At 32.5% G+C, this 22,100-nt stretch overlaps 1 protein-coding gene and 1 long non-coding RNA gene across 6 annotated transcripts; one reads left to right on the forward strand and one right to left on the reverse strand.

The window, feature by feature from the left end:
• The first annotated feature begins 759 nt into the window (after positions 1–759).
• LOC132055501 (uncharacterized) lies at positions 760–19,491 on the forward strand. Of its 4 annotated transcripts, none has more exons than XR_009414589.1 (5): positions 760–880; positions 968–1,063; positions 15,635–15,724; positions 19,200–19,276; positions 19,353–19,491. It is a non-coding gene; the product is annotated as an uncharacterized LOC132055501 (long non-coding RNA). The 4 variants fall into 4 exon arrangements; XR_009414587.1 differs by having other exon boundaries at positions 19,209–19,276; XR_009414588.1 differs by lacking the exon at positions 19,353–19,491 and having other exon boundaries at positions 19,200–19,332.
• On the reverse strand, positions 15,758–20,073 carry LOC132055500 (transcription factor TCP12-like). Of its 2 annotated transcripts, XR_009414585.1 has the most exons (3): positions 18,823–20,073; positions 18,577–18,705; positions 15,758–16,269 (listed from the first exon to the last, which is right to left on the reverse strand). XR_009414585.1 is itself a non-coding variant. In XM_059447361.1 (2 exons), exons 1-2 carry the CDS (start codon positions 19,786–19,788, stop codon positions 18,658–18,660), a joined length of 1,014 nt encoding a protein of 337 aa, XP_059303344.1. In that variant the 5' UTR covers positions 19,789–20,072; the 3' UTR covers positions 18,434–18,657. The 2 variants fall into 2 exon arrangements, 1 of the variants encoding a protein (XP_059303344.1); XM_059447361.1 differs by lacking the exon at positions 15,758–16,269 and having other exon boundaries at positions 18,434–18,705; positions 18,823–20,072.
• Between the last annotated feature and the right edge of the window lie 2,027 nt (positions 20,074–22,100).

The following is a 22,100-nucleotide window of genomic DNA, read 5'->3' on the forward strand; positions in this document are numbered from 1 at the left end:
AGACTAGTCAGTCAGTTATGTCAATACTCAGAGTTGTGTAGCCATCTTTGGCTCAGTTTATGATATTTCTGCATTCACGTTTTATACAAGTATTTTATTAAATATCGCGACTTCTTATGTTTTGTTAAGGCTCATCGTGTTTCATGTCATATTCCGCTTATGTTTATGCCCCATGTTGATTCAACAAGTCATGTGGTTCGCTCGGTCACATGTAGTCAGGCATCGAGTGCCGTGTTACGCCCAGACCATGATTTAGGGCGTGACACTTTTAATGGTTTTCCTCTAGCCGTACAACCTAAAATACTACTCCTGCCGTTCCAATTTATGTGACACCATTTTTTTTTAGTCCGTCTCAAAATGAATGACACATTTCCTTATTAGGCAGCTCTTTAATGACACTATTTCTATTTTACACTTATTGGGTCCCAATTATTTTTAAAGATGTGTATTTATTGTGAAGAAAGTCAATAAAAGTAAGCACTAAAGTAAGAGCAATTTGATAAATATAATAAAGTTTTTCCTTATTTTTTAAATTTTGTGTCCGATTAAATAGTGTCACGTAAATTAAGACGGAGGGAGCACTCATCATGATGTATGTACTATATGCTGCAGCATAAGCAGTAAAAATTGGGTGATTGATGCGATCTTTCTTTTAGGGATTTGTCGCTTTCTAGCCTAGCCTATTCTACTCATCCATTGCTCTGTTTTCTTATTTTGTCCCATAAGATTACGTGCCGCTATCGACTACTCCTCAGTACTGACTTTGCTTTTATATTATTATATTACACTACTACTTTTGGAGCCCTCAACCTTATAAACTCACACACCTTATTTTTTGTCAATAACTTCTCTTGAGAATGTCCATGTCAAGCAAAATAAGGTAATATAGCAAAAGCTTACATAAAATAATCATTCTAAATGTTTTATTGTTCCTTCATAATATATCTGCTAATATCATTTTCATCAGCTGGAAATGTACAAGTTATGATAGAAGTGGAGGAGGAAAGAACCGTGAAGATTGAACTATCTGATTGAAAGAGTAATAATTAGAGCACGATTTCAGGTCAGTCTTAATCATTTGTCATTCTTTTCTACTACTCTCTTTTCAATTTATGTGAGTGTAATTTGACTCTATTTGTATATGTCCTTCTGATTAAAAAAAAAAAAAAAGTTAGTCTATTCCATTAAATACATGGATCGGGTTGAAAAACCACACATAATCTTTTTTGGAATCCTGAATATGTCAATAAATAAATAATTAAACTAATTTACATGTCTCTTTCCCATCAATCGGTACTAGTTAAAGTTAGTCTATTCCATTAAATACATGGATCGGGTTGAAAAATCAGGCCTAATTTTTCTTGGAATCCTGAATATGTCAATAAATAATTAATTATACTAATCTACATGTCTCTTTCCCATCAATCGGTACTAGTTAAAGTATAAAAAAATATCCCTATTTGTTTGATGAGAAATACGAAACAAATAAGAATAAAAAAGTTGAATCGGACTAGATTTATATATATTTATAAATAAGAATAAAAAACGATCCCCTGTTATGCTCTATGTTCCCCTTTTCACAGAAAATGAAGAGAAGATTTATATATTTATTGAATCGGACTAGCAGAATTTAGTTTTTCTGAGGTGATAGTGAAAAAGTTGACAAATAAGTCACTATTACTGTCGCTTTACAAAATCGGATAATGAGATTTTCACCTCATACGGCTCGTTCATTTCTTTCGAATTCATTACATTTTTCCGTGTTCGAGAATCCCCCTCTTATTCCAGGCTGCCCGAAGAGTAACTAGGACTAATTTAATCACGTTTTCGATTTCAGGTCAGTTTTAATGATTTGTCATTCTTTTCTACTATGCTTTTCAATATGACATAACTTGACTCGATATGAAATTTAACAAATCAAAATACGACTTTGAAACTTGTGATTTTAAACATGTCAAACATATATGTACAACAATCAGACTTTAGAAACGTGTGATATATGTCATGACATTTGCGTAGCTATACAAAAAAAATCATTAAAAAGTGTAATGAGAAGCTTAAACTGATTTTTTTTCTTTCAAAAATATATACTTGTAAGCAGACCAATAAAGAAATAGTGTCATACAAATCGGAAGGATGGGAGTGTTTATTTCTGCTTCTTTTAGGAACCTAAAGCTAGCACGTCTGCGTTTCTATTTCAAGCTCTCCGGATCATACATTTTTTTTTTCTTTCACTTTACATCTATGCACTTGTGTAAAAGAAATTATATTATCAGATCACTTTTGAAGTAATTACTAAATTGGATAAATATTAATAAACAACTTGATAAAAAAGTACTTTTCGAAGGTTGAACTTCTGTAAAAAAATCTTTAAACTAGGAAGTTTAAGTAACTTGAATCACATTTCTTTTTTAAAAAAAATTGGGAGAACGGATGGAGAAACAAGAACTTAGGTACCTTTGTGTGATTTAAATCAAACATTTTGTCCTGATTAAAGTTGCAACTACTAAATTATAACGCTAATCTTACTCTATATACTTTCAGTCAACAAAACAGACAAAAACAAAACGATTGTTAAAATAGAAGAAAAAGTCTTGATCTTAATGCAGATTGTCAAATCACTCTACAAAAGTTTGATCAGGCCCACATTGGGCTATTAAGCTTACTAAATGAAGTAAGCCCAATTGTCTAACTAGGAACACCATGAGGCCTGACACTACGAGCCCGACCCATTTATATTGTTCAGTCCAGCGGTTGGAGATATTCCAATGGGACCTTTACATAATTAACCAGTTGGATTCACTGTTTACTTTTTCTAATCACTATACATATATTTTATACATGGATTACACATATTATATATCCCCCGGCTATATTTAATGTAAGCAGTTGGGTGGACGACTATTTAGATTAATCTTTCTTTTCTTCTCTTCGGGGGACTAGGTTCCTAATCCCTATTGTTTATTCCTTATTGAGCATATTTGAATCTGGGTTAAGTTTACTAGGCATTTGGACATTATCTAATCTAGTTGAAATTGAAGAAAAAAGGATTTGCAGCTAAGTTTAGAAGAGTATTCGGAAGTTGAAGTTAAAGTTTTGCGAGTTAATTTATTATTTCACTTGAGATACTACTAATTTTTCAATTTCAAATTCTCTATTTCAAGTTGAAGCTGAAATATTGGATCAAATTTTAAAATAAATATTGATTTACCAATAAATATATTAAAGTTGGAGTTGGAATACCGAGAATTGGGTCTGGGAGTTGTAAAAGAATATGGCCAGTTTGCACGATTGGCCTTATTCGGGGGTGGTCTTTAATTTTTGTCCTCCACCTAATATCTCGAGATTTTGGGTTTGAATTTGACTCCGTTAAAAAGTAATAATTTGCAAGACAGAGTTTCGTAGCAAAAGTTAAGCCTTAAGGCAGAGGTTTCACGAAACCCTTACCTTGCGAATCTCTTTTTTTTTTTTTTTTTTTCGAAATTCGAACCGTAACCCCGAATATTTTCGTCCACTTTTTTAAGCGAAGAGCAAAAAGTAAAGACCAGCAATTTGAGGGACAAAAATTAAAGACTAGTGCCTTTGAGAATGTTCATTTTTTTGCGCGGATTGTCTTTCTTTTGGGGTGGTCTTTAATTTTTGTCCGTCAAATTGCTGGTCTTTAACTTTTGCCCTTGGCAAAAAGGTGACGTAAAATATTCGAGATGCAGGTTCGAACTCCCCATGTAAAAAAAAAAAAAAAAAAAACACAAGACAAGACTTTTACAAAAAGTGTGCCTTATGCGGCAGACGTTGCCTTAAGGTATACTAAAAGTATACTATACTTTTAGTCATTTTATTGCGCAGATTGTCCTTCTTTTGGGGTGGTCATTAATATTTGCCTCTCAAATTGCTGGTTTTTAATTTTTGTTCTTCACTTAAAAAGGTAACCGAAAATATTCCGAGGTTATGTGTTCGAACCCGCTCAGTCAAAAAAATTTGCAGGCATAACTAAAAGTCTACCTTATAAGGCAAAGTCTGTCGTTCTGCCTTATAAGGCAAAATCTGTCGTCTCCGGCAGAGGCATTACTAAAAGTTTGCCTTACAAGGTATAGTCTGCCATCTCGGGCATAGGTGCTATGTAACTTCGCTCGAATATAAAAATCTATGCCTTGCGAAATTATTATTATTTTCGAGTCTGTTGGGTTTCGAACCTAGATCCTCGGGATATTTTCGGCACCCTTTTTAAGTGAAGTGCAAAAATTAAAGACCAGCGAATTGAGGGACAAAAATTAAAGACCAGTCCGTATGAAGGGCAATTGTGCACATTTCCCACTTTAGTTATGCCTTAAAAAGTTTATCTTACAAGACAAAATCTGCCGTCTCTGGTATAGGTTCCATATAACTTCACCTGAATAGGTATAGGTTCATAAAAACATATGCCTTACGAAATTATTATTATTTTCTATTCTACTGAATTTCAAACCCAAAATCTCAAAATATTTTCGATCACCTTTCTAAGCGAGGGGAAAAAGGTAATGTCAGTGAATTGAGTGGCAAAAATTAAAGCCAGTCCGTATGAAAAACAGTCGTGCAAATTGCCCAAGAATGTTCACATGAACAGCCCAAGTGAAATGACCTTATAGCAAGTTATGTACTGTCCGGCCCACAGTGAACTGCCCACAGGTTTTAACTTGTGGATATAGTTTACACACGTTTCACGTTTAACTTGTGGATATGGTTTACACACGTTTTATTCTTTATAATATAATAATAATTTGACTTCTAGGGTGAATACTGTCCTTTTTGCCTGATATTTGTGCAAGAAAAAACACGCAGAAACTGTATTTTGTTGGGACCCTTTGGAAAAAGGATACATTATTAGACTTATACTAATATACACTACAAAGATAATAACACATTATTATTTTCGTTCGTAACATTAGCCTGTCAACTCACCATAATTAGATCTGAATTTACTATGCCCATAGCAATTTAAATCGTACGAGATAAAACTCTTTAAGGTTTATTAGGGAAATGAGCATATGATAGATGCACTAAAACAATTCAAACATGACACATTAACAATAGTTTGTCAACTACCCATAATTAAGTTCTCAAGCGTTGTTCACACTCAATTTTTAACTTCTAAGATTAAATTGCGTGATTTGTATAAATACTCTATGTAAGTAAATGCTTATAACATTAATAAACATGAAGACAAATAAACAAACATTAATAAACATGAAGACACATAAACAAACACATACTGGAAATTTCCTCAGTCTCGATCAAAAGAAAGCATTTTTCCTCTCCTTGTGAAACCATTAAATTTCACTTCTCTTCCATTGATTAAACAAGCAAATTAACAATATTTGCCTTTTTCTTTTATTATTTCCATTCTAATAGCTATAGTATTAGAACAAACAAAATGAGAACTAAAAAGATTATCATAAGATACCAATAATTAGTGATAGGACTTAGAACAATAGCTTTGCTAATTAATTTTAACATATCAATCTTCAACTTGTATTTCTTGCTGAGGAAGAATTATGTTAATGCTGAGGATTGACAGGCCATTTTTTAGGCCAAAAGATGCCAACCGAATATTGATATTAATGTCTGCAACAGTACTAGCGTATTACGAAAAGACACTTGAAAGTAGAGGCGGATCCACAATTTTAAATTTATGGTTTTGAATTTTAAAAAAGCTACGTAAGTTATTGTATTGGATAAATTGTTTATACATGTTAAATAAAGTTCATTACACAAACATAAGAGTTTAGCCAAAATTATTGAATTTAATCGAACCCGTAAATGGAATCTAGTTCCACCCCTTGTTGAAAACCAAGAGAAAACAAATAATTCGTCTTCGAGATAAAGAGTCTGTTTGGATGAGCTTAAAAAAAAAAAAAATTGAGGTAGATCAATTATTATTTTTTTGAACTTATAAGCATTTTTAACTTATAGACTGCTTTAGATAAAATTAAATTAAATGCCCAATTAATTTTTTTGCTTATTCTAAAAATCTGAAAATAGTTTTAAATTTGTCCAAACCAAACACTTTAAAAAAAAATTGAAAACAGCTTATAAGCCATTCCAAGCGGGCTCAAAGAACAAGTGATGAAGACAGCATAAACAAGTGATGAAGACAGCATCAACGTTAGCATCTCTGCAGAAGCACATACAAATATCTTTGTACTTGTCTGTTAAATGTTGCTTTTCGGAATGTTGACATCTCTCCTATCCTTTGGTATTCGTCTATTAGAAAGAGTACTGCGGCAGAAGGGGATAAGGGGTCCTTTAGGATTAGACAACATTTGACACAAGCTTTTTATTCAATTATTTTGCTGGCCTATAATGCATTATACAATAAACCAACGTACGGGGGTGAAAAAAGAAAAAAATAAAAGAGAATTTACTTCACATCTATTGAGAGCTAGGATGAGATGATATGATAAAAAGTGAAGTGATTGATTCTTCAATTTGCCCCATGCGTGACCCTTGGCAATCTCAGGTGTTAGTCTTCTTATTATTGGTGGATAGTGGTGATGTACACTTCTCCATTCGTGTTATCACCAAATTTTATCTCAATCAGGTAAAGTGTGTACCGTACGAAATTATTTTTCAGTACTAAAGAAATGATAATACGATCAATTTGGATGGGTTTTGACGACATTTTTACTTATTAAAAATTAATAATAACGTCTCAGTGTTGGTTGGAAAGGTAATATGAAGTGAACAGTTAAAATAATTGTAAGGAAAATGATTTTCGTCCTTAAGCGAGGAAAGTCATTTTTTTTTTCATTTTGATGGAAAATGAAAATTACTTTTTGATAGTTGATAGTTCATCAAAAAATGACTTTTAAAAAAAAAATCTGAAAAATATCTTTTGTCATACCTTAGTGAAATAGAAAATGTTGACAAATACTTGGTGCTTACTAGGAAAGAAAAATGTAATATTCTTAGAGCCATAACTTGAAATAATTCTTCATATAACATTTTAAATCATGTCCTTCATCTATATTTAGTTTCTCCATTTTCAAAGGAAAAAAACTTAAATATTTGTTGAGAAGTGTGGCTATCAAATCTAATCAATTATCTCAAATTAGGTAGGAAAGGAAATAAGGGGGAAAGGGATTTGGATAACAATGTTTGGGTTTTCTTTCTTTCTTTCCGGTTACTAAGAGCCCGTTTGGATTGGCTTATAAGTTGCCTATAAAGTCATTTATTTTTTTTTTTTTTTTGAGTGTTTGGTAGTAATTAAAAAAGCTCATTTTATCTTAAAATAAGCCCAAAAAATTAATTGGGCCGTTTTAGTTTAGTTTATCTAAAAAACTTTTATAAAATTCGAAAACGAACTTATAAGCCAAAAAAAAAAGTTGGCTACTCTAACTTATTTTTTTTTTGGAGACATAAGTTGTTTTCGAACATAAATTTGTTTTTTTGTCAAAATTTCTAAGTGGGATTTGGACGTCAATGTTTTACCGTACAATTAGTCACAGGCTCTCTACCCTCTATGAGGTAGGGGTATGGTCTGCATACATTCTACCCTCACTAAACTTCACTTATGAGATTACACGAAATATGTTGTTGTTACAATTAGTCACAAACAGGAATAACGATTATTATTTATTTTGCTCAAACTTTCTAAAAATGTCGCGAAATGCTTATCGGATCCATAAAACATAGAGTAGTGCATGCATTTTGGAGGATCTGACATGGATGCAATAATATTTTGAGAGTGTCTGAACAATATAGATTCCCACTATGGAATTACGTGAGGTGGGTAGATCCCTTAACTAGATCTTTGGATGAGTAGATCGCTATTTTTTTTAATCATGCTCCAGGCCAGTTTACACACATTTCAACTAATTCTACGAATACCTTCTACCTCCCACCAACAACTTGGACGAGATAACTTTGTCCATCAAAGCTTAGACAGATGAGATCTTTTAACTAACCCTTAATTAATTAATTAGAGATCTTGAGTTTAGTCGAGCCATTAATTCTAGCCACCAAAAAAACAAAAAAACAAAAAAAAGAATGACAAGTTGTTTGGTGCATTTGGTCATTTCCGTCTACCCTCTCCCGCACTTCCTCCGGTTAGGGTTTTTCCGGCGTCAAATTGGTAGGTTAAAAGGATCTCAATAATCTATCTTTGCTTATTTCTTCAAACCGAAAAAAATGTTATGATTAAGTGATTAACTGATCTGTAGCATAGTTTAGCATCTGATGCTATCTTGTTTTCTCATCACATCAGAAAAATAGATCGATATGCTCTTGACATATACATGGTTCTTGTTCTCCTCCAAGTACAGTTTCAGATGCTCCTCCTTTACCTAAAAATGGATCTAAAAAATCTTCAGGCAATAATGTCATTTTCACCCATCCCCATCGAATCTGAGCCCTAATTTATTCTTTTTCCAGCTTTCTAGCAAATCTAAATGTACTATTCTTTCTAGGGTTTCAAGACAATTTGCAGTAGTGAATCAAGGAAGAAGACTTCATCTAGGTAGCCTAGCGCACGTGCATATACAGAAACCCTAGTGGTCAAAAACCCTAAATCTGTGCTAGCTTCCAACTTTTAGGATGGGGACCATGGTGGTACTACTGGGTTTAATATTTTGTGGCCATTAGTGGATTAGTACAATTTGAAACACATATCTTCTTTCACATATTCATTAATTTGACTAGAAATGGTGTGTGTCTGTGTTATGGCCATTTATCACATGGCCGGCCATATGCTACTTTGGTCGTGGGATGCGACTCTTTTTTTTTTTTTTTTTTTTTTTTGCCTCTTTAGTTGGTTCTGCACTATGATGGAAATTCTTGATCCCACCCTATGAAATAAGTTGCCTGAAATTCTTAAATTTCCACTTTTTATAAAATACTGAGATCACAGGTTTGCACCAGATATTATTCTGCCTTGCAAATTAAAGTACCCAAATTGAGAACTTGATCTCAGTTGGAGCTAGAAAAGTTACAATTTCCATACTGCATTTTTAATTTTTTGCTTGTTCAGAGATAAATTAGCACAAATGTTCAGGACCACCTAACAAGTTCTGCAAATGATAAATACTACTTCCGGGAATTGCTTACTCTTTCGGTTTCAAAATGTTGTCTTACCTTTTTTTCTTTCTTTTTTTTATCCGTTTAAAAAAGAATGCCTCTTTCCTTTTTTAACAACTTTAACTATTAAGAAATCTCTATTTTTCCATTGAAAAATATTCAATGGCTATTTTTCATTAAATATCTGTGAAAAAAATCTAAATAGTAGTATTTCATACAGAAAAATTATGAAGTTTTCTAGCATTTTAATGCAACATATTTTACATCATGCATTTTTTCAATGAACTGATTCGGTGATAATGAGGTGGAAAAATCATATTTTATAGCACAGAATTCTCACTGAATGTTGGTGGAAAAAACCTCTGTTTTTTTTTTTCCTTTTCCAGTAGTGTCTTTAATTCCAACTTTATCACAACATTAACGGGCATTTTGGTACATTCTACATATTTTTAATTTAAGACCATAAAATTTAAAAAAATTCTTTACTTTAATAAATTACGTGTCAAGTCAAAATCAGACAAATATTCTTGTAAGTGATAAATTAGCACAAATGTTGAGGACCACCTAACAAGTTCTGCAAATGATAAATACTACTTCCTGGAATTGCTTACTCTTTCGGTCTCAAAATGTTGTCTTACTTTTTTCTTTTTTTTTTTTAATTCGTTTTAAAAAGAATGTCTCTTTCCTTCTTTAACAATTTTTACTACTAAAAAATCTCTATTTTCCCAATGAAAAATATTCTGTGGCTATTTTTCACTGAATGTCGGTGAAAAAACCTAAAGAGTAGTATTTTCATACAGAAAAATTAGAAAATTTTCTAGCGTTTCAATGGAACCTGTTACCCACCATATATTTTTCCAGTAAACTGGTTCGGTGATAAAGAGGTGGGAAAATTATAGTTTATAGCACAAAATTCCCACCGAATGTTAGTGGGAAAAATCTTTGTTTCTAGTAGTGTCTTAATTCCAACTTTCTACCTGACATGTTTAAGATCACAAGATTAACGGATATTTTGGTACATTCTACGTATCTTTGATTTAAGACCACTAGATTTAAAAGTTTTCTTTACTTTTTTAAATTATGTGTCAAGTCAAAATCAGACAATATTTTGAAACCGAGGGGGTATAATTCTTTAATTTTCACTTTTGTGTAAAATAAAATGGAAAAGGCATAAAAAACCCCTCAAACTTTTCCCGAAATACCAGTGTCACACTTATATTTTGCGGGGGTCCTATGACCCTCCTACACTATTTTAAACTGAAATATATATATACATATATATCCTTGAGTGATAATGTGGCACAACAAGTGTGCTCACTCTCTTATAGACATGTGTGAGGCAAAAAATAGTCAAAATTGACTAATGTACAAATGTTAATTCTTAATTGAAATGAATACTATATTAAATAATTTGATTTAATTAATATTTCCTCTCTTTAACCCCTCCACTCTGTTTCGCCATTGTAGCTCAGCCATGGCAAACACATAGTTGGCCGCCCCTCCAGCAACTCTTCTCTTCTCATTTTTTCATTCTTTTCACCTGCAATATTCTTTTTCATTTTCAGCACCTTCGATATCTCCCCCCCAAAACCATACAACATATATAAAAAAAAGGGAACCCTCTCAATTTCTTCAACTTGCCAGACAATTCTGAGCACCTTCCTCATCAATTCTCAAGATCTAATATATTATAATAATATAATATAAAGTATAAATAAGTGGTAGTTTGCTCTTAAATTTCATTCATCATCAAAACTTAATCTAATTTGTGCTACCCAGTTATCACTAAAATCAAATTATGGGATATTGAAAAGAAAAATCAAGATGAATTGACATCTCAGATGTTGCAGATATCATTAGTGTGTGCAAATTTATGATTTGTATGAAGTCTTCAAACTGGTTATCTCCCCCCACCAAGTCAGTTGAGAAAGAAGATGATAGATGGACCCACTATTTAGTTGAACTTTTAAGAGATTAGTTTGTAATTGTTCTTTTTCTTTTCGGTGTTGTTAGAAAAAATAATAAGATGAGGCTATGTCGATTTAATGTTTGGTAGGGTTTGAAGGAGATGGTGGAAGAAGAAACAAAGAAAGAAAGGAAGGATTTAAAAAAGTGAAAAATAAAATAAAATAGGCGTGTGAAACACGCTGCACTATGAAGATCTGGGTATGTCATTTTAAGGGTATATATATTCCAATTTAAAATAGTTTAGAGGGATCATAGAACTCTCGCAAAGTATAAGTGTGTCACTGATATTTCAGGACATAATTTGAGGGTGTTTTATGCATTTTCCCAAAAATAAAATTGAGCCTGAACGCCTCGTTTAAGTAGGTGGATTTTATTGTAGAAATTATTAGGACGTTCAAAAAAGAAAAGGCATTGCGTTTCTTATGCTTAATTTAATTTTTTATTGTTGCATCTGCTTGGAAATGGGCGTTCGGGAATGCCTGCATCCTACTTTTGGATGCTGTCGTTCTGTCAACAATGAAAGAGATATATGTTATATATTACTATTATATATAAGCGAGGAGTTTTGTAGTGCTCACATAATGTTTTGTCTCTTTTTATCCCTAATTCAAGTATTAATTACTTAGCAAATATCGACACATTTTGGTAAATTTCAAGGACTTTTGTCATGCCGCTAAAGATGATGCTGCCATGGAAAAGGTTGTGGCTCCACAAAGCACACTCATGTATATTTGAGTCTTTTATGTGATAATATTATTATTTAGACTTATTTTAAATTTTCCTTAAGAATTTATTATAGACACGATTAAATTATCAAGTCGTTTAAATTCTATCTTAATATAGGCTAAATTATTGAGTAATTAACAACATTTCACTTAAGGTAGGGTTAAGTTTTAAATTAAAAAATAAACACAAATAACTTATATCATTATTAAATATTTTCAAAGGTATAAAAAACGTAAATTATAGTCCTTTCGTCCCAATCGAAAATGAATTTCAAAGTAGGGTAGTTAATTAGTCAAATTGTACGTGCACGCACTTTCAACGTAAAATATATCTAATAAATTACTACATATTAAAAGAGGAAATATAAAATATAATTTTTTATATATTTTGAATATTTTTTAGAAGAAACTGCAGTCAATTGTAAGAAGTATATATTTTACTTTTTTTAGTATTGAAATATTTTGCAAAATATGGGATATTAATATCTTATACAATTTAGGACTAAATAGTTAAGTTTAACATGAAAAAGTTATTTCAATGTAGATTTCATAAAATGGTTCATTAAATTAAGAAAAGAACTTATTTTAGCATGCAACTTTTAGAAGGAAAAAAAAAAGAAGCTTAAAGTAACAATAATTTAATTTCATTGACTTTTCGGTTTTTTTTTTTTTGTGATTTAATTTGAAAGAACGTCTACAAAAGTATCCGTCTATACCAAGGCTTTTACTTTATTTATAAGTTAATTTTATTGATTTCATCAGATAACGTATTTTTGAAATTGTCAAACCGATGTTACAAAAACAAAGAAGTAAGAACAAAAAAATTTAAAAGTCATTTAAAAATTTAGTCATTAATGTCGGTTCCGAGTCAAATGACACTGTTATAATATAGTGATATATAAGAAGGAGTGGACAGACCGCTATCTGCAAACAATGAAAGAGATGAACTAGAATTTTTGATAATTTCCATCTCCAGCTAATTAAACTATGTAACTGAATCTTAGAAATCCGTTTCATGTCTGTAAAGTTCTTTTGCTCGGGGCTTCCAAGAAAAACATTGCTGCTATCAATGGAGGAGTTAGAAATTTATACAAAGGAATTCACAAAAATACTAGAATGTTACATTTAGGATTTAACCGGTGACCTAAAGCAATTTTGAGCCTCTTTGGCCTTTGCCGGTGCATTAAAAGTTTCTCCAATGTCAAGGAGATTTAACAGCTTATATACCATCAAAAATATCTTCTTTTTTTTTTTTTGTGGCTCTGTTTGCATAGTATAATTTTCTGATGAAGGAGGTCATTGAACCCCGGCCCCTTGGCCCGCATAGCTTCGCCCCTCGGTGCAGTTTGATTGAGCATGAAATTTAAGAAAGGATTAAAGACTTTTAAAACTTGTGATCTATACCAACGTGGCTTGTGGTGGGATGATTGAGGTCCCTCCACTCATAACCCGAGGTCTCAGGTGCGAGTCCGTAAGAATGGAGAAAACTTTGTTGGGAGCGCCGCCCCCAAAAATGGGCAATTTAGTACGCGATTCGGATTCAATCAGGCTCCAATGCACGTACCGGACGCCGAGTGGGTAATTAAAAAAAAAAGACTTGTGGACTAGAACAAATCCTATTAGTTATGCATTTTTGTGTGGTTATACATAATCTCATTAAGAGTAAAATGAAAATTTTAAAGTTATTTCGTGACATTATTTTTTGAGATAAATTAAAAAGAAAGTGTGCCACATTAATTTCAAAAGAATAATGCGAGACACATATATTTATGAAAAAGTGAAAAGCCATACCCTTGGAATTGATCAACAACGAAAAGATCTTACTTAACCTAAGGGGTCGTGTGGTATGTGGTTAGGATTATGCAGGTATTAGTAATGCAGGTACTCTCTTTGTCTCAATTTATGTGATATATTTGTCTATCCCAAAAAGAATAATACATTTCTATATTTAGAAATAATTTAACCTGAAACTTCCCCTTTTACCCTTAATGAGATGATTTACAGCCACACAAATATATATGATTTGTTTTAGACCACAAGTTTTAAAAGTCTTACTTTCTTTTTTAAATTATGTGCCTAGTCAAACTATATAACATAAATTGGGACGCAGGGAGTATTAATTATGCATGTATTAGGAATGCAGGTATTAGTTATGCAGAATTTAGTTGTGCAAGGTTTAATTATACATAAAATATTTCAAATATTTCTTTAGATGTTGGTTTGTTATAGTAAAAGTTAATAAACATTATATACTTCTTAAAATTAAGATAGTAAAATATTATATTAAAAAAATATACTTATAAAAATATGGTTTAGAAAAGTAAAGTATTTAAGTGGGGAATGATAAGGGTAATATTGTCATTTCAACTTTTTATTCATTTATTAGTTATTTCATCTTCTACCCCGTATAAAACAATATATAGATTCTCTCATAACTTATATATGTATTAATTATGCGGGTTTCTAAATTGAAACTTTGTATTAATTTTATATAGACATGAATAACTTACTTCCTAGCTAGCTATCAAATGCGGTATAAGTATGTAGAATTTAAAGTCTCTTTACTGCTACCAAATATGGTATAAGTTAATACAGAAATTAATACATGAATAACTTATCCAGCTACCCAACGACCCGGATTAAAAATATATTAATTCATATCGTGGGTAAAATAGCGCAGATATTAACATTCACTGAACAGAAAAGATCAACATTCACTGCCACTTATTACTACCTAAAAAGCAGAGAAATTCACTAGAAGAATTTACTATTTAAACAACCTAATTTGCTTAAGTTAATTTGAATGATCAGTCTTCCCCAATCATCAGCTAAAGATACCGCGGCAAAAGTTTTTCTTTAGAACCGCTGGATAAAATTAAGAGACTGTTGTTGCCCAAGTCTATGGTCCCTTGGACATAAACGTGGTTTCTTTCCTAGTATATCATGTCTCATATGTTTGGATTGAAGAAAGTGGATACATAACGAAACTTTTTAAGAAGGATGGGACTATTTTTTAGTGCTTATTTATTCAAGATTTGACTATTTGTCACTTAGAAGGAAGAGAATATAGAGCAGTCGATGACCAAATCGCTGACGTGGCCTAACTTAAGAAGGAGGGCGAGAACTTTTTTTTAATTTTTATAACAAAGAACTTAAAATTTTGGATTGCATGCAACTAAAATATATGATGGTGGATTTGGAATATGAAAATTGTAAATTTGTAATAATATAAAAATCCATGAAATTAAAGTTTAAAAAAAAGATAGGTAAAATTATACTATCATTAAAGTAAATTTATATTGTCTTACATATGCAAGATTTAAATTATGAAAATTATAATTTCCACTTGTCTCCACATCGCAAAAGAAAAAGGTGGATGCCGAAAGGAACTGTGTCATTGACTTAAACCACTGAGTCTGTCATGCAAGTAAATTAATACTTCTCCTGGTCCACAATGATAGTTTTTCATATATAGATTTGTTGTAATATACTTGATGAAACAGTAGTAGTTAGGTTAGGTTAAGTTTTTTAATATTAATTTAAACCAATCCTGATTATAGTTCAATGTATTGTCATTAGCTCTTAAAATGAAGCTAAGAAACTTTGCAATTTTAGCAAAAGCCACAGGCAGGTCATGTGAAAGATCCTATTTTCGCTTCATAAATCCTAATTATATGCCTGCTTTATACACATTGTAGGAGAAATTTAATAATAAAAGAACAGGGAAAGAAGATAATAATCATTTGGGAATGTAACCTATGACTTATGAGGATGTGGTTTATTACTTGTTCCCCACTTCTGTGAATCTCTTTTTTTGGTTCATTTAACCTGCCCATTAACTTTCTCCTTTTCTTTCTTCCTCACTTCATTTAACCTTTATTCTCGTTAAGCAATGATTTACAGGTACTATCACAGTATCACTAGCTATTTCTTGGTCCTGAAGGCCAGCCATATATTTATCCTCATCCATTAACCTTTTCGTAAGTGCTCTCCTCCTTTGCTTAATCCAGAACCGATCATTGAGAAATAATGTATGCCATGAGTTAGTTAATTATGTTAAATTTTGTAAGTAGCTAGTATTTTTTTCCCAATAATTCCTCCTTTTTTTAATACTATGATAGAATGAAAATGGAGTTTAATATCATTGATATATGTCGAAAAGTGACTAGCTGAGATTTCACTGAGAGATCCATTTAATTCCTGATTTTCTCTATGATCCGGCTTTTGAGTTTCTCTCTTTTTCTGCTTAATTAGTTACAATTGACATAATAGAGTGTTCTCGTGAAGATTGTATTTTGAGGAAGGCTTTCTAGGAACTAAATCAGTTAGTGCTAGCAAATCTTAATGGAAGTAAACGGCATCTCTTAGTATCTGTCTCCTACCTGATAATTCCGTCTAGAAATAGTGGAAAAGTTACTAGTTAGCGTCCCTCATATGTGACTTCTTATTAGTAAGACCAAATACTATGAATGTAACCTAGTATGTCATCCCCAATATTACAACACTGGCTTTTGTGACTATAAATCTGTATAAAAATGAAAAGAGTTTTGTTATATTTATGGTCGACTACAAACTAAAGCCAATTACTGAAAGCTCAGAAATGCACCACTCAAACCAAAGAATCTCTTTAAATCAGTAGAGAGATATAATAGAATTATAGTAATGATGCCATATTTATGACCATTTCATCAGTTATCATTCATAGAAGTGTAATCATTTATACTTCTTCGAACAAGAATAAACTAAAGAAGAATGGAATGATAATTATGTAGTAGAGAAACTAATTTAGCAGTGCTATAATTACTTCTAATATCGTTTCATTCCTTCAGAATTGCCATACAAAGGCAAGAAACAATGAAAACAAAGTGATGATTTGGAGTTCCTGCACTAACATACATCAAATGTTGACATGGAGAATTATTTGAAAAGGCCTCTATCTATAGCGATTTCAAAATTCTGGAAATTAATTTTGATGGCTTAATTCTAAAGATAAAACATCCTCTAGGGCTCTAAATGAATTATGTTATCTTAACCTTACAGACTTCGTTTGAACTGTATGCCGGCGCTAAATTATAAGAACAACTACTAAATCTCATCAATTTCATGCAAGTATGTTCAGATCGACTATATAAATTCTCACTATCGATGTCGTTCCGTTTAAGCTTATATCGGTCCAATGTTATAAAATTAGTTTCTCTAGTACTCAGAAGTTCTCTTCACTTTTACTAGAATATACGTATCTGGAAAGTCTAATAGACTCATAGTAAATATTGGGCTGAAATTCTCACTATCAATGTTGTTCCCTTTAACACTTTCTCACCTACGCGACAGTGCTTCTACAAGACAATGTTGGACATGAATGGACTGTCTCAAGTGAAATTCTCTCATTTTATCTTGCGTGCTACTTACACCTTTTGTCGAATGTGGTCTGATCCTTTTTTAGTTTGTCTAATCTTCTATGACAACATATCCATGGTAGCATTCATATTTCTATGACATTCATCTTATGGATATGTTGGACTTTAGAGGCCAAACTTTTACTCCTATACAACAATAATGGTGATTTTCCTATATAGAATTTTACTTTCATCACTTTTGTAGGATATCACTTCTATCAAATAACACTCAAGTAGCACTTCAATATTTCAACCATTCTTACAATCTTCTATGACAACACATACATGGTAGTATTCATATTTCTATGACATTCATCTTATGGATATGTTGGACTTTAGAGGCCAAACTTTTACTCCTACACAACAATAATGGTGATTTTACTCCTATCTAGAACTTTACTTTCATCACTTTTGTTGGATATCACTTCTATCAAATAACACTCAAGTAGCACTTCAATATTTCAACTATTCTTACTATTTTAATTCTCTGTGTAACATTTTCATCTATCATACCATTCTTTTGGAACATTGAAACTAGTTATCATATCATTCTCCTGGAACATTGATATATACTAGATATCTAATCTCACCTCAAGTTCACTCTTCATATGTTTACGCTAAATACATGGTTGTTTAATAAATGAATGGGATTAAGTAATAAATGCATGCGGTTTGTCATGCATATTTTGATTTATTAACTATAACTTTGGATGTATAGTATTATAAGATTGTTGAATCTTAATTTCTACTACTATAATAGCAGCATGCTGAAAATATCTTGTCCTCTATGTGGCATCTTATCATGGAAGGAATACAGATAACAGTCTTGCAATCCTTTAGAAACTTCATCAGAATAGATATGAGTGGGACAGTTATCCAAACATCTACAGAAGATACGTACAGGATATAAAGTTTAATTCCTCGAACTCAGTACTATGTCATGTGAAATGTTTCCCGATATAATCCAAAACAGTTTTGACATCAAGAAATAGAGTTATGTGGAATATATATGAGAGGTTTAGCATCTATAAGATATAAGAGAAACCTAAATGCACATCTTTGTGGACTTGCTGCTTCATCATAAAAAGTCTTTTCACTTTATGATGATAAATACTTGGATTTTGATATAAAGTCAATAGGATGAAATTTTTGGATCAAACCTACAGGAAATTAAAAGGCAATATATTTTCTAAAATATAATTAAAGCAGGTAACTTAGAAGTAATTATCAGAAAATGGAATTATGATCAGGTTTTTGGTTCCCATCTTGAATGATTAATTAATAGACATTAGAGAAGCATATACTAGTCTTTTTGTTGTTTTTTCTTGCATTTTTTTTTTTTAATGACTTAAAGAAAAGATGAGCCTATTTACAAATTCGGAAGTTCTCATAAAATACACACAATAATGAAAATAGACAAATTCATTTTACATTACCAACAGGACCAAATAGCCTTCCTTCTGGAGTTGCACTAAATTAAGAAGAATACGTTGCCGCAGAGAATTTAATTCCTTGCCCTAAGCTTCCCATAACTTCCCAGAATACTGGAAGTTCGTAAATTGATGCTGGAACAGGAAAAAAACAATTCTACTTCATCAGATGAAGCTGATTGGAATATGTAAACCACATATTAAATTAACTGGAAGTATAAACAAATCTTACTAATTAAATTTAAAGCATACCTCTTGAGAAATTTCAGTATTCATGGGGTGATAGTTGTTGATAGTAAACGGGCTCCAGTTGCCAGTATCCACCAGCAATAAATTAGAGTTATCAACAACATTCTCCTTAGTACCCAAAATATGCTGCTTCTCATGATGATGATGATTCATAATATTGTTAGGATTATAGCCTTGATAATTACCTGATTGATGATCTTCAAGGAAGTCATCGGCCATAGTTTCACCAATACTATTAAGGCTTTTCTTTATTTGTACTCTTTTCCTTGCCCTTGCTCTTGCTTGCTTCCTTGATTCCTTTGCAACAACCGGATGAATTAATGCAGCTCTACGAATCGACTTAACCTTTTTCTTATGTTGCTTATGAATGTCATTATTAGTGGCTGCAGATTCGTCAATTACTCCCGATATAACTTCACATGACTCGGAGGCAGACGATGCACTAATAGGAGTACTGGTGAAGTTCTCTTTGTTTATTTTCTCGATGAGCTCGTTGATTGCTGATTTTGACTTTGTAAGCAACCACTCCACAGTTTTGCTGGCCTTATCGAACCGGAGCAAGTCTTGCAAATTGAAGAATTTGCGAGCAACTTCAAGGGAAAGTCTCATTCTTCGGTCTCTAGGACCGTGAGCTGTGTTAATCTTGGAGTGTCTATCTTTCTTTGTAGCAGCACCAGCAGCAGCAACTCTCTTGTTGTTTTTTTTACGAACAGTACTAGTCATTGTACTGCTCGTATCATCTTTCTTGTTGCAGTCTTTTAGTACTAATTCTTCATCTTGTTCATGTTTATCTAATTTCTTTGAATCTTCTGCCATGTTGGTATCGAGATTATTTTGATCATGAGCTATTTGAAAGAGATTATGGTCATGGATATATGGGAAGAATTCGTGTTCGTATTGCATAAAAGGAGATGGTATGTGGTATAAAGAGGAGGGAATATTGGGGCTGTAATTGCTTGAAGGGTACATCTTAATTAGCTTTATATTCTGCACAGGAGTACTAGAGCTTGAGAAGGACAAACTGGCTCTTCTATTGAAGTTGAAAGAACCACAATATCTTCTTGAGTTTGTCAATTTGATAAGCTAGCCAGCTGCATCAAGAAGGAAAACAAAGTTAATTTAATTGAGACTTTTGAGAGAGACTCGTCATAATTCTCTTGGATAAATTTGGAATGTTTTTTCTCGCATAATACTCCAATAAATAGAGAGATTGAGAAAGAGGGGAAGGAAAAGAGACTGAATTATACTACTATGTGATTTTTTTCAAGATGTTGATGATAACATAGCTTTTTGGTTGAGAAGGACAGGTAAATGTGTGGTTTTACGGAGGCGGAGTCAGGATTTAAAACTTATGAGTTCAAGTTTTAATTTTTTATAGTTAATGGGGTTCTAAATTAATAATTTATACATATTTAACAAAAAATTTAATACAAACATATGATTTGGACAAGAAATTCCACGGGTTTAAATTCATACCCGAAGGGCTAGCTCCGCCCCCGGTTTTACATGTATGTTGGTATGTGCTTATGATAATAATAGCTAGCTAGTTATAGTGGATATTTTGTGTTCGTGCGAGTGTAAGCATTAAGCTAGCTGGAATATACTAACTACTATTGATGTTGAGAAAGACAGCCATGGTGCTCGTGTTATGTTGACAAAGCAAAGAAAGAAGAAAGAGAGAGATGGAGATAAGAAGTCATCATGTAATTACCAGAGACAAAAGAGGAGCTGTATTGTACTTCCATCTTTACAAGTGACCCAAACTAGTTAAAGATAATGAAGGCACCTTTAAAGTATGAAAGGGAATTAATGGAGTAGAGGGGACACTCTAGTACTTGTTGTAGTTAGAACTGATTTTATGGGAAGTGCAGGGGATGGATAGCAAAGACTATTCTCTAATTGTGCCCTTTAGTTCACGTGATAGCAACTGACACAAATTTTGACAATAACCTTTCAATTTTCCTCTTTCCCACACCACAACCTTCATCCACCACCACCTCTCCCACATTCATCTCTCCATAAAAAGATCCAAAAGAAAAATAAAAGCCCTCAAGTCCCTAACTAGTCAAACTAAACAAGCTAGCATCTTGGGCTGAGAGTTAGCTCATTTGGTGAGCTTCTTATCTGCTACGATTGAGATGGAATCTCATTAGTAACGTAACATTTCCTTCCCTTTTTCCCTCACCTTCCCGATCTAATAAAAAATGTTGAAATAAAGAATAGATTGCATGCTAGCTTTTGCCTTTACTCGCAATTCCAAAGAGAAAAATAAAATGGATTCCTCTTTCTTATTCCGGAAGAGTGTAAATTCGCTGTACTCAATACAGTAAATATTATAACCTTGAGTTTGTAATAATTTTGATTCAACTGTCAAGATATTTTAAGCTCAGAAACAACATTTGGGCCTTTCTAATTTGCCCCCTTGGACTCTTAACACAAAAGACGCAGTTATTCTATACTCGTCCTTTCATGATAGCCCCTAATTAATTGTTTCTTGCATTTCGATGTAAGATTTGATTAAGGCAAACTTGATTGAATATCTCTTTTGAGTTCAACCGCTAGAAGTACTCTAGTTTATGAAGCTACACGTGGCCAAGTTGGAGCTTGACAAGCAAAACTATTTCAAAGAAGGAGACAACAGTAACAAAACATAATAATGTGAATAAATGAAATCTCATATTTTAAGGGGTATGTACAGTAAGGGTCGAGCAGAAGATGGCCTCCCCCTCACAAGTCAGTAGGCCTTTAGAAACTTTTGACCAGTATGGTCAAGTTATATGTCGCTTTCACTATAAAGAGAAACCTATCCCTTCCACAATTAAAACAACCCCGCCCCCCTCGCCCTCCCTCCCCCTCGCCCTCCCCTCCCACCCCGTCCCCCTCCCCTCCCTCTTTCCACCAGCATGACTTAGTGCCAAGACTATATGGTGAGTTGAGACTTGAGAGATAGTGATAGAGATATATTTTGATGTTAAGAGGCCAAATAGCATATTAGTGTAGCATTGTCTCACACTCTCACAATCCAGGCTTCTCTTTCATTGAAAAAAAGAAAATTGAGTTCTACTTTGTACTTGTTACTGATGTTAACAAGACTTCCTTAAAACCCTAGCCACTAGCCACTATATATTATCCATCTGCTTTCTATTTATTTCTTCAAGCATTTAGTAGGGGCATCTGATCATAGAATTTGGGGCTCAAATTCGAAATTTGAATTTGAAATCAGCGTTTATTCATGAAATGTGAATAAAATTTCAACTTCAATTTTAAATTCTCCATAGGAT

Source organism: Lycium ferocissimum, chromosome 5 (genome assembly GCF_029784015.1).
Source record: "Lycium ferocissimum isolate CSIRO_LF1 chromosome 5, AGI_CSIRO_Lferr_CH_V1, whole genome shotgun sequence".
NCBI lineage: Eukaryota > Viridiplantae > Streptophyta > Magnoliopsida > Solanales > Solanaceae > Lycium > Lycium ferocissimum.

What these genes read in the sequence shown, in the direction of transcription:
- LOC132055500 (XM_059447361.1), bottom strand. Translation starts at nt 19,788, where the DNA reads ATGTACCCTTCAAGCAATTACAGCCCCAATATTCCCTCCTCTTTATAC. An exon ending in ATACTGAAATTTCTCAAGAG is followed by an intron (nt 18,706 to 18,822) that starts GTATGCTTTAAA and finishes TTCCTGTTCCAG; the next exon opens with CATCAATTTACGAACTTCCA.